The 15,928-nt window shown below is 33.1% G+C and overlaps 1 protein-coding gene across 1 annotated transcript in view; it reads left to right on the top strand.

Moving 5' to 3' along the window:
* The window catches only part of COL11A1 (collagen type XI alpha 1 chain), a 223,414-nt gene that overhangs the window by 120,228 nt on the left and 87,258 nt on the right, over nucleotides 1-15,928 (top strand). The window contains exons 31-36 of the mRNA XM_055403175.2: nucleotides 2,026-2,079; nucleotides 6,400-6,453; nucleotides 6,583-6,627; nucleotides 6,768-6,821; nucleotides 6,938-6,982; nucleotides 9,943-9,996. Coding sequence (XP_055259150.1) covers nucleotides 2,026-2,079; nucleotides 6,400-6,453; nucleotides 6,583-6,627; nucleotides 6,768-6,821; nucleotides 6,938-6,982; nucleotides 9,943-9,996 — 306 coding nt within the window. The remainder of the gene's footprint in view (nucleotides 1-2,025; nucleotides 2,080-6,399; nucleotides 6,454-6,582; nucleotides 6,628-6,767; nucleotides 6,822-6,937; nucleotides 6,983-9,942; nucleotides 9,997-15,928) is intronic.

The following is a 15,928-nucleotide window of genomic DNA, read 5'->3' as shown; positions in this document are numbered from 1 at the left end:
ACTCCAGTACTCTTGCCTAGAAAATCCCATGGATGGAGGAGCCTGGTGGGCTGCAGTCTGTGGGGTCACTAAGGGTCGGACACGACTGAGCGACTTCACTTTCACTTTTCACTTTCACACATTGGAGAAGGAAATGCAACCCACTCCAGTGTTCTTGCCTGGAGAATCCCAGGGAAGGGGGAGCCTGGTGGGCTTCCGTCTATGGGGTCACACAGAGTCGGACACGACTGAAGTGACTTAGCAGCAGCAGCAGCAGCAGCATTTCATTAGTATTTTCTCTTTTATTTAAGTTGCCTATCACTGTACTGAAAATACAATTTTTCTGTCTGGATTTATTTTTAAATGACTCTAAAATGAATGAATTTGCATTCTAATGTAGTAACATGGACTACAAAAGTTTTCTGATCATAATTAAGAGAATTTCATTAACCTTGAAATCAGTAGCATAAAACAAGCTGTGACAACTTACCGTGTCCAAGGTGACATCATTATAAGTATGCTTCTTAAGGCGTGTTTGAATATTTTTCATGTGAAGACTGCTTACCTATGCAAAGTTGATCTTGAATCAGATAACTGTTTAGTTCAATATAAGATAGTGAAAGTTGCTCAGTTATGTCTGACTCTTTGTGACCCCATGGACTATATAGTCCATGGAATTCTCCAGGCCAGAATATTGGAATGGGTAGGCTTTCCCTTCTCCAAGGGATCTTCACAACCCAGGAATCGAACCCAGGACTCCTGCATTGTAGGCAGATTCTTTACCAGCTGAGCTATCAGGGGACCCCTATCTATAATAACAAGATCATAAACTGTATTCCTAATTTCTTGCCTTGCTTCATCCAGTAAAATATTTATTTTTGTTCATAAAGCCTCCTCATCTTTTAAAGTTTTATAGATAGTAATTTGGACTTGTTTATGTTTTTGTTCTTATTTATTTTGAATGCACATAAGAAATAATGATACTATTTGTCTGCTAATGTTTAAGATTTGGTAAATATTTTATATATGAAACATACTTTCTTAAGATCTTAAGGAAATTGTCTCAGTCAAATTTCACAAACATATATTTTATTCAATCCACTTATTTTAATTTTATTTTCTTTCTATCCAAATTTTTAAATTAATGCTTTGTTCAGGGGGTCAATTTTCTTAGGTTAGCATTTTAAACCTTTTAGCATATGCTATATGTTGTTGGACTTCGCTGTAATTTATCATTTGTTTTAGCACTTTCAAACTGAGTGGTAATTTTATTGCACTAGAAGAAAATAGCTGCACATTCAAGTTTCCACCTGTAGGAATTAACATTCCACAAAAATCATTATTAAGCTATTCAGATATTTGAATAAAAGAAGAAACTTTGCTCAAAAATTAGGTTAAAATTTCTTAATATAGTTATTTAAGCTTTCCTTTAGTAAAAAAAAGTTAACTTATGATTGCTTGCTTTCTATTTACAGTGAGAAATTAAATAATTTTTTCAAATAGATTACCTTTAGTTGAAATGGCAAAACCTATATGCAGTTCTAACTATAGCCATTCATTTTAAATAGTATTTAATTTTGATAAAATTTAGGTGAATTCTTACCATATTCTTTCATTCACCAACAGTCCTAGAATTATCTTTACTCAGGGCTCTATGTCAGGGTTTCCCTGGGGCTCAGCTGGTAAAGAATCCGCCTGCAATGCACGAAACCTGGGTTTGATTTCTGGATTAGGAAGCTTCCCTGGAGAAGGGAATGGCTACCCACTCCAGTATTCTGGCCTGGAGAATTCTATGGACTGTATAGTACATGGAGTCGCAAGAAGTCGGACACGACTGAGTGAATTTCACTTTCACTATCCTTAAAGAAGGCACTGTCACTTAAGAGGTTAAGTTATTGAACAGCATAGCATTAGTAACATTTTTTCCCTATTCAAATTAAGAAATGAAAGTAAAGAATGGAAAAACTTGCAAATCTTCCTTTCAAGTACGCTAATAGACTGAATTCTATTTTGAAGTGATTATTATTATTATTATTTTAACTTTAGGGGAAACTTGGCGTTCCAGGTTTACCAGGATATCCAGGAAGACAAGGTCCAAAGGTAAAACAATTAGCTTGATTTTTATAGCTTGCTTATTAGCATTATGTCGATACACTTAACATTAATCATCTATGGTTACATTTCAGTTTGTAATGTAGAGATGATGAATCCTTAAATTATAATCTTACAAGAGAAAATCAGATGCTTTTATGGGCACTGGGACTGCATAGAGTTCAGAGAGCTTATGTGATTTGCGGCTGCAGTATTTTAGAGACAGAGGAAGTCATAGTCAGCCACTTCCTTGTAATTGGAATAAGGTCTATTCCACGGCAGCATATTAATAGATCTAAAAGTTTTAAGTAGATGGCCAGTGATGGATAATATTTTTTGATTTCCTGTCTAGTTTCCTAAAGGTTTGAATTACCATTTGATTTTTTTTTTTAGAGAAAGAATGGCTCTTCTTTCACCCTCTTTATTTTCCCTCATTTCCACAGAATCAGTTTCCTAGGGCTACTGTAACAAATCACCACAAACTTGGTGATTTAAACAATGGAAATTGACTTTCTTACACTTTTGAAGGCCAAAAGTCTAAAATTGAGGTCAGCAAGCCCATACTCCCTCCAGAAGCCCTGTGGGAGAATCTGTCCTGTCCTCTTCCATCTTCCTGTGGCCCTAGGCATTTTTTGGCTTGTTTACAATCTCTAACCTCTTCTTCACATGCTCTTTTTTTCTGTGATCTTATCTTTTCTTATAAAGACACTTGTCATTGGATATAAAGACCACGTGGATAATTCAGGATGATCTAATTTCAAGATCCTGAACTAAATTACATCTATGAAGACCCCTTTTTCCAAATAAATTAATATTCACAAATTCTAGAATAATTGGATATTTGATGTGTCTTTGGGGGGAGCACTACTCAACTCATGCACTCAATGCACTGAGATTCTATTTTTGACTATGTGAAATATACATATTTTAAGCAAAAAAGTGTTTTAAAAATTCGTGTTTACCTTGCACTAGTTTTCCTCGAGCTCATTATAGAACTTCGTTAAGGATTCTTTTGATTGACTAGTTACATTAAATGGTTAAATGATTTCATATATAAATCTTGCTTATTAATATGAAGGTAGTTACATGCACATGAGATCATCTATCTATATCTATCTACTATCTATCTATATGTTTGTCATCTATCTATCCCTGTTTGATTCGTTAATGTTTGACAGGTTTATAATACAAGGATACATCCTGGTTGGGTGTAATAATACCCAAACATGTATTTATTAATGTTTCACAGATAATCAATGGGAGACAAAAATATCCTACCTTCTGACAAATGTGAATTTCAGGCACTTGTGACTCATTATCATGTGATAACAGTATTTTAGGCTTGCCATACAGTTTTGCCCTATTCACTGGCTTTCTAGAATATTTCCTTGTATTCTAGGAAGTAATGGAGCCCTTCTAAAGAAAGATGATTTAATCTAGGATTTAAAAAATAATGCAAGCATTAATTAGTAAGTTTTAAATATTGTCTCTAATACCCTATTCTGTTACTTAGTTATCTTTCTTTTGGATGTCAAGCATTTTCACAAGTGCTTTGAGTAAAAGAAGATATTTACTTCATAAAATACAACTTTAAACTATTCTTAACTTATTGGGTAAATTTTCTATCTAAACTGAATTGCAATTGTGGTTGTGTTTTGATTTAAAAACAGAAATCTGTTTTTACATTTACATGAATGAGTATAGTTTTCTATTAAGTGTTTATTTGACATTCTTATATTTTTCTGTTTTTCCTAAGTCAATACTGTGTTCAGTAATCATTCAGTTCTTTAGTAACAAAATGGACCAGAATGACTAGAGAGAAATGCTTCTTCCTCAAGGAATCAAACATTGCATTTTTACCTTTTAACCTAAATGTCAAATTTTGGTCTTTATCTTTTTCTTTTACTTTTCTTCATAAACTTTTTTCTATGATCAAAACCATTTATGTTTCTCAGTTCTTAAACAAAAAATGATGGATACATCAAAAATCAAAGATAGGGTCACATTCCTTTCCTATGTGGAAGCCAGTGAATTTTGAATAGGCTTAAGTCTTTATTATACTAAATATTAAACTAGACTACTATTCCCTTTCAAGCAATATAAGGACTATAATTGGGCTTCTCTGGTGACTCAGATGGTAAAGAATCTGCTTGCAGTGTAGAGGACCTGGGTTTGATCCCCGGGTTGGGAAGATCCCCTGGAGTAGGGAACAACTATCCACTCCAGTATGCTGGCCGGAATTACAAGGACTGAGGAGCCTGGCAGACTACTGTCCATGGGGTCGCAAAGAGTCAGACATGACTGAATAATTTTCCCTTTCACTGAAACTTGGCTGCTAATCCCTTTCAAGCAATATAAGGACTATAATTAGGCAATATAATTTATGTAATATCTTATAGCAATGTAAACCATAATGGGTTTTTAAAAGATGTACCATTATATGTTGTATAAAATGATAGCTATTTCAAAAAGTAAAATCTATTTTCAGATAGAATTCATTTATATTTAAAAACAGCATTTAAACTAATTTTAAAAGTTTTATTCCTCAAGAGCTGATTTTGCTATTAACCATTGACTTTTTGGCCTTTTGTTGGCTGTTTATTTTTTCCACTTAAAAGCAGATGTCTTTTCATGTAAATTGTATATTTGGTGATAATTTTTATGTGGGAAAAAGAGAAGGATATGCCCATATATTACAAATTGTTTAGTTGGTGGATTAGACATTTTTTTCTATTTCCCATAAATTTCTTACAGCAGAAACTATGTAAGAAAATAAATTTATTAAACATAAAATTGATCCATAAAAGCCATTTGTTTGAATGATGTCTCTATAAATCTATTTCTCTTCTACTCAGGACAGATGAATATTTGTCCTTAAATTGAATTTGATAGAAATGAATTACTTCCATATTGAATTATACTTACTTGTCAATGTCCTAGAGTATTCACATAGTAATACTCTACCAGATATGATTCTCTGTAGAGATAGAGAAAAGGCTTTTGAAAGCCTTTCAAAAATGTGATTTGGAGACATTTTCCCCCATTATGTGAGCATTACATTTTCTAACAATTGTTCTCAGGTTGATCTCTATAAATGAATTTATAATATGTTGCTAAATGGGTCCAAATAGGAAGTTTAGCAGTTCTTACTAAGCTTTTTCCATCAAATGCCATAAGGCTTCACATACAAATTTCTTTATTTGTGGAGGAAATATAAATTGATAATACCTATTCTGTATGTATCACCTGGAGAAATTGTTAAAAATGCAAATTCCTCCCCCACCCACCACTCTGAGGGTCTCATAGTTATTAGTAAATTGAAGAGAAAGGATTGAACCCTAATCTGCTCTATTTCATGATACAATAAGGAGGCAAACCAATCACAGTCATGTTTGAAGGAATCTCTTAGTAGATATAAATCTGGACGTATGTACAAGGTGAAATGGAATTATATTCCGTTTGTAAAAGGTAACTGGATTAAATTACATAGTGCTTTTATAGGGCTTATTACATCCTTAAATAATCCTTATTTAATGTTATCTATTATTATCATTTTTATACTTTGCCTTCCTTCACTTCTATATCCTACAAGTGTCAAAGTACCTGTAAGATACAGCTGATCTCATTTTACTGAAGAAAAAGCTATGCTCAAAGGGGATAAGTGATGTACTCAATTTTACTTACATGATTGCATGACAAGCATAAGTCTTGAATTCATGTGTTTGGAATCCCCATAACAGATTTTAATGCTGGACAGTCTGACTTAGACTCTCAGCTGTATCTAACCACATTTAAACATCAAACAGAAAATGGGGAAGATTTTTCATCTTTATGATTTTATCCAGTTCCAAAAGTACAAAATACTCAACTAAAAAGTGATAAGTATACTACAAGAATACAATAATGTTAATTCAGAAAAACATTTTATAAAATTCCTATTTTACTATTTGATTATTCATGCTTGTGAAAAACAAAATTTTTCTTCAGAGTTGAAGCAAATATGTAGAATTATAAGTCAAATTTATTTTATATGAAATGTCCTTTAATTGCTATTCTTTAGTATGAGAAATGATATATTTGATTAATTATTTTCCTTAAAGTTGAAAACTAAGATTTGTTATCAATTCATGTTTTCAATGCTTCCAGGATTTCAGGTGTCACTGTAAGTTCATTTTTCAGTACATGAATAAAGGTTGTATGGTATCTTAAAGTTATATTTTTGATTTGAATGCTACCCACTTGTGAGAACCACTGTATTTTAAAAGACTTTCAGCTTGTTGCTAAAATGTTAATTAATATACTCATTGTTTACTATTTTTATTTTTGTAGGGTTCCACTGGATTTCCTGGGTTTCCAGGTGCCAATGGAGAGAAAGGTGCCCGGGTATGATATACAAGTATACTGTTCTGGACTAAAATAAGTGTTCTTGCGTGGGAACCTATCTCTCAGACCCAGACTCACAATTCATTGTGATATACTGTGTACTGAAGCTGTTTGAACTGTTGTTGACAGGGCGTAGCTGGCAAACCGGGTCCTCGGGGTCAGCGTGGTCCAACGGTAAGGGCCTTGATTTAAAATGGTGATTTTCATCTTGGATTTAACTTTCTAAAATAATTTGCTTCAAAAAAGAAAACTGATCCTGTGCTGTTTTGATCTAACTGGAGCTGGATCAATTTCATCTTTGCTCTTACATGCAGGGACCTCGAGGTTCAAGAGGAGCAAGAGGTCCCACTGGGAAACCAGGTCCAAAGGTACTGTCAGAACTTGTTCCATTTGGGCTTATCTGTAGGTTCCTCTTCCAGAGGACAGCTGTTACTGTAAGGAATCAAAACTTATTTTTTTTCTGTTTTTGTGTTGTTTTTCCCAGGGCACTTCAGGTGGTGATGGCCCTCCTGGCCCTCCTGGTGAAAGAGTAAGTACAATAGTTACATCATATAAATGTTTATATTTCACAAGTGTTTAAATTTCTGGGAAAAGTTACATGTGTTTGCAAATACATGTATGCAGTCATCCACAAAATGTCAGAGTTTAAAAGTTCCTATTCTTTAATATGTGTGTGTGTGCTAAGTCATGTTGGTCATGTCTGACTCTTTGCGACCCTATGGACTGTAGCCCACCAGGCTCCTCTATCCATGGGATTCTCCAGGCAAGAATACTGGAGTGGTTTGCCATGTCTTTTTCCAAGAGATTTTCTTGATCCAGGGATTGAATTCATGTCTCATGAGTTTCCTGCATTGGCAGCTAGGTTCTTTAGTACTAGCACCACATGGGAAGCCCATTCTTTAAATTACTTCCCTAAAAAAATCTTCATCACTTATGAGCTACTAATTTTGTTATAGAAGTGAGAGAAATTATATGTGTAACTGGCCTGTGATACCAACTCTTAAACTCAAACATAAATCTTGTTTTTCTTTTAAATATGTATGTGACACCTATACCTTCTTCTGCCCTCCTCTTGCTTTCCATACTAATACTTTGTTCCTGGAGCTGGCAGTAGCATTATGCTGGTAACATGCAAGCTTCCAGTAGCCATTAAGTCACAATCAATACACATTCAAATCAAGATAAAACATATATTCCAGTAAATAGGAAAACTATTTAGTAAATTGATTTTTCAATTGATATACAATAAAGCTAATTATACATAAGTAAGCATACCCTTTGTTTGTTTGGCAAACTAAAGCATTTTTATAGCCAGATTTTAAAAGCTATCCTCTTGAAAGAATTTAAAATATTCTACGTTACTATCAAAGAAATTAGGCTGATAGCTTAATATTATATAATTTTAATTATACATTTTATATTATAAATATTATATATTTGTATTATAAAATTATACATTTTATATTATTGAAATTTATAATAGGTATTTCACAAAAAGTAAAACAGAAATACCCTCTGATGTATAACTTAAAACTGAGAATAGGTCATTTTTTTAAAAATAAACTTTTTATTTGTGACAGAAATGTCAGTGTATAAGACCCAAGAAAAAACATTAAATTACAGTTGTTTCAGGCTTTGGGTCAAGTTTAATTAAGTTTCTATTAAATATTTCTCACTGTTGATGAGCTATTCCCAAATTAAGTTCATCCTGTACATTTTGACTTCATAAATAATATACACAGTTTAAATATTTTGTATCAGTCATCTTAATTGGAATATACAGTTAATTAAAATCACTGAATTATTAACTGGAATAGAACCAGCATAACCATTTAACAAATTGTAGCATAGCTAAGAGTTTTGTCTTTAAAGCACAAACTATTCTATTTACATATTTTATTATACATTCCAAAATCTCAATATCAGCTACAAATCTTCACGATCGGAACACAACAGTGTAACCCAAGAACATGATCATTTGTGATTGTGAAGACATTTTGAGAATGAGAAAAGTATATTTTGAGGATCAAAGTAAAGTGAGTGTTAGTCGCTCTGTTGTATCTGACTCTTTGCAACCCCATGGACTGTAGTCTGTCATGCTCCTCCGTCATTCTCCAGGCAAGAATACTGGAGTGGGTTGCCATTCCCTTCTCCAGGGTATTTTCCCAACCAAGGGATTGAACCTGGGTCTCCCACGTTGCAGTCAGATTCTTTACCGTCTGAGCTGCCAGGGAAGCTCAAAGTAAAGGTTGATTTTAAAAAACAAAAAAATTTTTAAGTGTGCTCGAACCCATTTCCAAGAAACACTTATACATGTTTTAAATATACAAAATGTATTTCTTGCATTCTGTGTAGTTGATCAGACATTTCTCTATAATATACCATTTTCTCAAAGACTTTTAAGTATCATGAACTATTTGTTATGCCTTAGGCACACAGTTGAAGAACAATAAAAGTAATATCACAGAAACTTTCTCTTCTGTATATATGACTTGGGAAGTTCAAGGAGAGAGTTTTGTAGTACCATTGAATTAGAAATGAAAAATACCTACATTTGCCCATTTTAATGACCTTTTAAAACAATATATTTATGTATATGTGTATGTATATATAGCATTATATGTACAAATAATATATATTATATATGTATACATACATATATATTTATACGTACCCATTTGGATATTCCACAAGTTAAATATGATCCCTCATACTCATGATTTGCAGAGCATGAATGCCTGCCATTAAGGATTTAGTTAACATAGTTTTTACTTCGGTCTAAAATAATAAATTTTAGCAAAAATAAAAAAACAGAATAAAAACAAAAAATGAACACACTGAAATAAATAGAATTTTGCATAAACGGATAATTTGTGGCATAAGTATTTCTTTTTCAATATTTGGAACATAATAAAGTTATTTTCATCTTATCTACAAAAGAAGCTTATACATGAATAAAATGAGATAGCACTATCCTTAAAAACAAATTCATTTTAAATGTAGAGATTAGTTAAAGGTATCCTCTATGGTCCTTTTGAGAAAGTCACTTATTTTTTTCTTTTAATTTTGTATGATTGTAGTGTCAAAATATGTATAGAGTCAATTTTAAAAATAATTTGGGGGAGTCTATTGAATTAAAATATCTTCCATTTATAGATGTTTTAGCTAATATTGAAAGTAGATTATCTACAAGGTTTCCTGATACATCCATGTTCTATTTACTTTTAATATGAATTCTAAATGTTTGTAGTGTTCTTAAACTAAGACCACTGATGTGATGTGCAGGTTTGAGTACTGAATTGTGTGGAGAATCATCCATTTTGCTTATAGATTAGCACAGATTATCTCATTGTATTGCCCATAGTTCTGCTATTATGGAAAACAAGCTGTAGTCTGTATTGTTCTTTATCTGTAGAAATAAACTTCAGAGTGTAAAGATGTTCCTTTTAAAGTATATTCTTAGATTTCCCTACTGCTTTTTCTTTTCAGGGTCCTCAAGGACCTCAAGGTCCAGTTGGATTCCCTGGACCAAAAGGCCCTCCTGTAAGTGTCATAGTTTTTCTTTCTCTTTCTTCACTTGATAGTGTTTTCAAATTTTGAAAGTCACAGCTTATATGTGAAATGTATTTGGATACAAATATTGATACAAATTCCTATAAAAACAAAATGCATGTGTGCATGCCAAGTCGCTTCAGTTGTGTCCAACTCTGTGCCACCCTATGGACTACAGCCTGCCAGGCTCCTCTGTCCATGGAATTCTTCAGGCAAGAATATTGGAGTGGGTTACCATGCCCTCCTCCAGATCTTCCCAACCCAAGGGTCTAACCTGTAGTTCTTGGCCTCCTGCACTGCAGGATGATCCTTTACCACTGAGTCATCAGGGAAGCCCATAAGACAAAATGGTGATTAATGCCAGAGTGTATTTTCAGCTTATGAAGTTTATCAAACATTTCTGAATATAATTTAGATATATCTGATTAAGTATCCCTTCAAAGTATATCAAAACTAGCACAACATGAATATTATTCTCTCAACTACTCTTCTACTGCAATGAGTATTATTGATGGCATTAAAAAGCATTCAGTTCAGTTCAGTCACTCAGTCGTGTCTGACTCTTCGCGACCCCATGAATCACAGCACGCCAGGCCTCCCCGTCCATCACCAACTCCCGGAGTTCACTCAAACTCATGCCCATCGAGTCGGTGATGCCATCCAGCCATCTCATTCTCTATCGTCCCCGTCTCCTCCCACCCCCAATCCCTCCCAGCATCAGACTCTTTTCCAGTGAGTCAACTCGTCGCATGAGGTGGTCAAAGCATTACTGAATCTTAAATATTTGGTATATTCATTTCTTTTACCTTTTATCATCCAATGCATCCTTCTTCAAAATCATCCTTCAACATTCTGGTATTACTTATATCACATTAAGATCTATTATTTGTATTTACTATTTTTGCCTTGATAATGTATTTTTTTAAGAAAATGTAATGATAACCCTTCTTGAATCATTCCCTTTTTTATAAAATTTATTTAGAGCCACAGTCTTTAGACCATCCTCGTCAAATATTTTCACAAAGTTAATTGAAATCTTTTATTTTCACACAGATATTTATGGGAATATAGGACATGCCTAGTGCTCAGTTGCTTTTTTCTCTCCTTTTTCGGCAACCTATTCATTTACAAGAGCTAGTATCAACTTACTTCCTTAGTCCATTCTGACTGCTATAACAAAGAAAACATAGATTGTCTAATGTATAAACAATAGAATCTATTTCTTAGAGTTCTGAAGGCTGTAAGTCAGAGTTCAGAGTCCCAAAATGGTGAAGTGAGGACCTTTTTTCAGGTAGCAGACTTTTCATTTTCTTTTCTCTGGAGCCACTTTTATAAGTCAACCATTTCATTCTTGAGGGTTCCTTGAAGATAACATAAGCACCATCCAAAGGTACCACCTGCTAGTAACATCACGTTTGAGAGTTATACTCTCAACATATGATTTTCAAAGGAACACAGCCTTTCAAACCATAGTACCCACCTGTCAAAGGAAATTGTTCTCACAGGGTGGCCCATGGACAAGATCAGCAGCACTTTGTTAGAAATCCAGTGTCCTGTTTCCACCATACCCCTTTAATCGGAACTCAAGGAGAGGGGCCCAACTGTGTCTTAATGAGCTCTCTGGGTAGTTCTGATACATGCTAATGTTTGTGAACCACTGTTCCAGTCCAGAGTAGACAATGCTATTCAAACTTTAATGTACACATAAATCATGTTGGTATTTTGTTAAAAATGTAGGTTTTGATTCAGTATGTCTGGGATAGGTCTTGAGACTTGATATTACTGGCAAATTTCCAGATGATGCCAATGCCAGTGGTCAATGGGCCTTACTTTCAATAGTGGATTCAAAAACAGTTTGAGATTAAGACCAATATAGTTTGAATATGAATATGACCTACTCTGTAGGAAACTGAGTACAGTTAAAATTTTCAGTCAATGATTTGAGAACAAAATTTTTTCAATGCAATAATATGAATAACTAATTCCTTGTAAATAATTACTGACAGTTTTACTCACATCCTGGATATTTTCATTTAGAGACATACTGATGCAGATTTTTGGCTGCATGTTTTAAACTGATTTTGAACTGAATTTTTTTTACAAAATACAAAAACACGCACCTTGTAGAGGAAGTTATATAAGACTTTTTGGATGCTAACATTTCAAAAAGTGTACATCCTAATTTTCTAATTTCTAATAATTATGTATCAAACATAAATAATTATAGTTTACAAAATATAGTTCAATAACAATCTTGCATAAAAGAATAATACTAAATCAAGATGTTTAAAACCTAAATAAATGTTGCAAATGAGTACATTCTACTTTTAAACATGTTGAAAATCATTTATAAATAAATAAAATGTTCTTCAGTACTTTTATTGAGTTTGAATAACTCCCTTTTTCCTTGATTACTTTCAAATGTGACTTTAGCTCACATATTTGAAAATGGGTTATTTATTGTAAAAATCTGATTTAAATGTTAAATATTATTTTTATCACTGAGAATCTTATATTATTGCAAACATATCAAAAAAGGCTATTATCTATATTATAATGTTTTAAAAGGATTAACACAAATACCTATTATTAAACAAAGGACGATTAGATACTACCTGCATGTAATGTTGTTTACTATTTCAGTTTTGTTCCAAATGTAATATTAAGTATTACATTATGCAAAGCTGCATATATAGAGAAATGAAAGTACTGTTGCAAAATTGTGCACATAAGATTCCTTCTTAAGTATTTTGAAGCCATGCTCATAGATTATTGTTTCGCAACATAAAATCCAGTGATATGTATAACTTCAACATTATCATGCCACTTATATTTGAACAAACTGTTAGGAAGTTTCCCTCATGTAGTATAATTTTATTGTCACAGAATGCCGTTTTTCCTCAGATTTTTTCAGTCCATTCTCTCATGTATCTTTCAAGTTTTGAGTCATTGATCGTGCATGAATTTTGTCTCTTAAGTATTAGAAGTGTAATAAATGCCTACACTTCAGACGCATGCAGCTGGTAGAGAGACATGACACTGTTAAGGAACACTGCTTTCACTGCTAAACAAAATAATTTTTATACTCTACTTCTCTGACAAGTGAAACATTCGAGTGTGAAATAAAGTACCTATCATTTGTTCTGGTATGCAGTTTTATAACATATAGGAAAGAACTGTCTTCATTTCTTTGATATTTAGAAGGAAGGATTCAGGTAGAAGGATTGAACCAAGCTCCTCTTCCTTCAAATTAACTGATTCATTTTTCATTATTATTAGGAAATGTATATATATTATATGTATGTATGTATAAATAAATGAAATATATATATATGTATATTCACACAGATACATATGGGGTACTTGAAATATTCACGTTTAGAGTCTATCTCAAGTCAGTGTCAGCATATAGTTACCCATTTAAAACAAAGTTAACTCTGGTGATTAATAAGATTTATAACATGACTACTATAAGATACCTTCTATTTATAGAGAAATCAAGACAGCGCCAATGAGAAGTGAAAAAAATATTAACATTTATTTCTAAGTATCTTTACACAGATTACTTTGCTATATACAGACAACCCCCACTTAGAGGAATTTTTTGTCACTGCCATTCTCCAATGACATCAAATGTCCATCTATTTTGACCAATAATATTATTATTTTTAAATTAATGCCATGAAATTATTTGGTCATTATATTTATTTTATTGGATAATAGTTTGGAGTCAATAAAATTGTTTAGGATTTATCACTTAATATTAGGAATGCATACTTAAATCAAGAAAAATGATGATATGAATTTTTTATATAGTCTATTAAACACTGCTCCCATAGAATATCTAGGAAAGCCATTAAAAATCATGTTACATTCATCTCAGATGATGTTATTTAGATCTATTTTAAAGAGTTGTAATATTTTTCAATAAAAGTATTTATACTTTTCACACCAGCCAATAAAATGAGATATTTAATTTTTATGTTTACAAATGTTAAACAAAAGTAAATAGCTTATGTGTGTTTGGATGCTCAGTCGTGTACAACTCTTTGTGACCCTATGGACTATAGCCCGCCAGGCTCCTGTGTCCATGAGATTCTCCAGGAGAGCATACTGGAGTGGCTTTTCTGGACCTAGGGTTTGAACTCCTGTCCCCTGTGTCTCCTTCCTTGCAGGTGGATTCTTTACCACTGAGCCACCAGGGAATCCCTATAAATAGCTTATACTGATTGCAAAACTCATCATTTGAGATGCATTTTAGCATGGTGGAACTAAGTGTCTGATTCATGTTTATTATCCTTTAGCAGTCACCCTGTAATTTTATTTAAAAGTTTTACTACTAACCCTAATTGATGGCATATTTATTCCCATATGTATCAAAATAGTGATAGAGCAGAGTATTTGTTTTTATTTACTATTTTGAAATACTGAACCTAAACGAGATCCAATAACAATCAATTACTTTTGTGTTTCACCTCCAAACTGAGAACTTTATTTCATATTATGATTACCTAGTGCCTAAAACATAAGTATGTAATATATGTTTTTGAAAGAAAGATTGGGTCTGTGATGCCTAAGAATATTTGGGGGACTTGATTAAAAACATTCCAGTTTTGGTCTTTGGGGCAAATGACAGAGAATCACTGAGATGGTCTTGGAAAATACGAGTAAATCACTGGGCGAGCAATGATCTTGCGAAATAGCATACAGGCTTTAATTAGAGCTGGTAATTGAACCAGTGTGTCAATAAAGAGGAGATCAGGGAGAGAGCTGGTACTAGTTGCCATCAAGAAGCCTTTCCCCAAGATGTTACAACCAACTTAGAAAAAGTCTTATTCCAGTGGAAGAAAGTTGTCTGTGAAAATGATATTATTTGGAAATACTTTTTTTCAAACTTCATATACAAATAATTGATACTTGAAAATAGATTTATGTAAATAGTGTATTTTTAATATCTGAGTAGGTTTATTCAAATAATTAAACTGTGAGAGGTATACCTGTTATCATTAAACATGTTTTCACTGAAGTGATCATTTCCTTCATTTACCCAGACATTCTCACCTAAGAATATCTCTGCCTATACCTATTATACATATTCTGAAATTTGAACTTGATGCTTAATGGTTTCTGTGTAGGATGAGTCATCCACAATGCAGTCTAAAGAAGCCATCTATTTCTACTAAGTATCTAAACAACCCTCTAAGGGTTTTTACCTTAAATACTTAGTTGATGAGCCTCATTTATTTTTTCAGTCATGACAAAGACAGCATCATTTACCTAAAGTGATAGTACAGTGGACGTGCTCTCCAGTGTTTAAGAGATGTTATGCTTCCAAGAGGGTATTTAAGGAAAGCTACTGGGAAAAATTCGGCCTGGCAACTTCTAAAGTTGAGTGGCGCCCCTTGTTTTGTTTACCTGAAGCAACTGAGAAGTAAAATGCTGTTGTTTGTGAGTTTTTATTTCTTTCGCATTCTTGTCAGTTAGAAGCTCAGACCACCACTAGAGGACACCATCTATCTCTATTATCCAAGTCTTGATGCACAGGAAATTGCATTAAAAATATTCACCAAATAACAACAAAAATAAGGGAAAATATTCATTTGTCAAGTACTGAAGAACTATTATTTTGCAAAAATAAAATACAAATATGTGAATATGTCCTTTAAAAATATAGTTGGTAATGAAATAATTTAAAAATAAAATACTCAGATTACAGTTTTATAATATTGTGTTGGTCTGAGTTGTAGCTATCTGGTGGTTTATCCACTCAGTCATGTCCAACTCTTTGAAACCCCATGGACTCTAGCCTGCCAGGCTCCTCTCTCCTTAGGATTTCTCAGGCAAGAATTGTGGAATGGGTAGTAATTTCCTTCTCTAGCAGATCTTCCTGACCCGGGGATCAAACTTAGTCTCCTGCACTGCA

The sequence above is a fragment of the Moschus berezovskii genome, chromosome 4, assembly GCF_049115385.1.
Source record: "Moschus berezovskii isolate FMDL1 chromosome 4, NW_MosBer_1.0, whole genome shotgun sequence".
Lineage (NCBI taxonomy): Eukaryota > Metazoa > Chordata > Mammalia > Artiodactyla > Moschidae > Moschus > Moschus berezovskii.
Note: the sequence above shows the minus strand (reverse complement) of the source record. Positions and strands in the feature narration are given on the sequence as shown.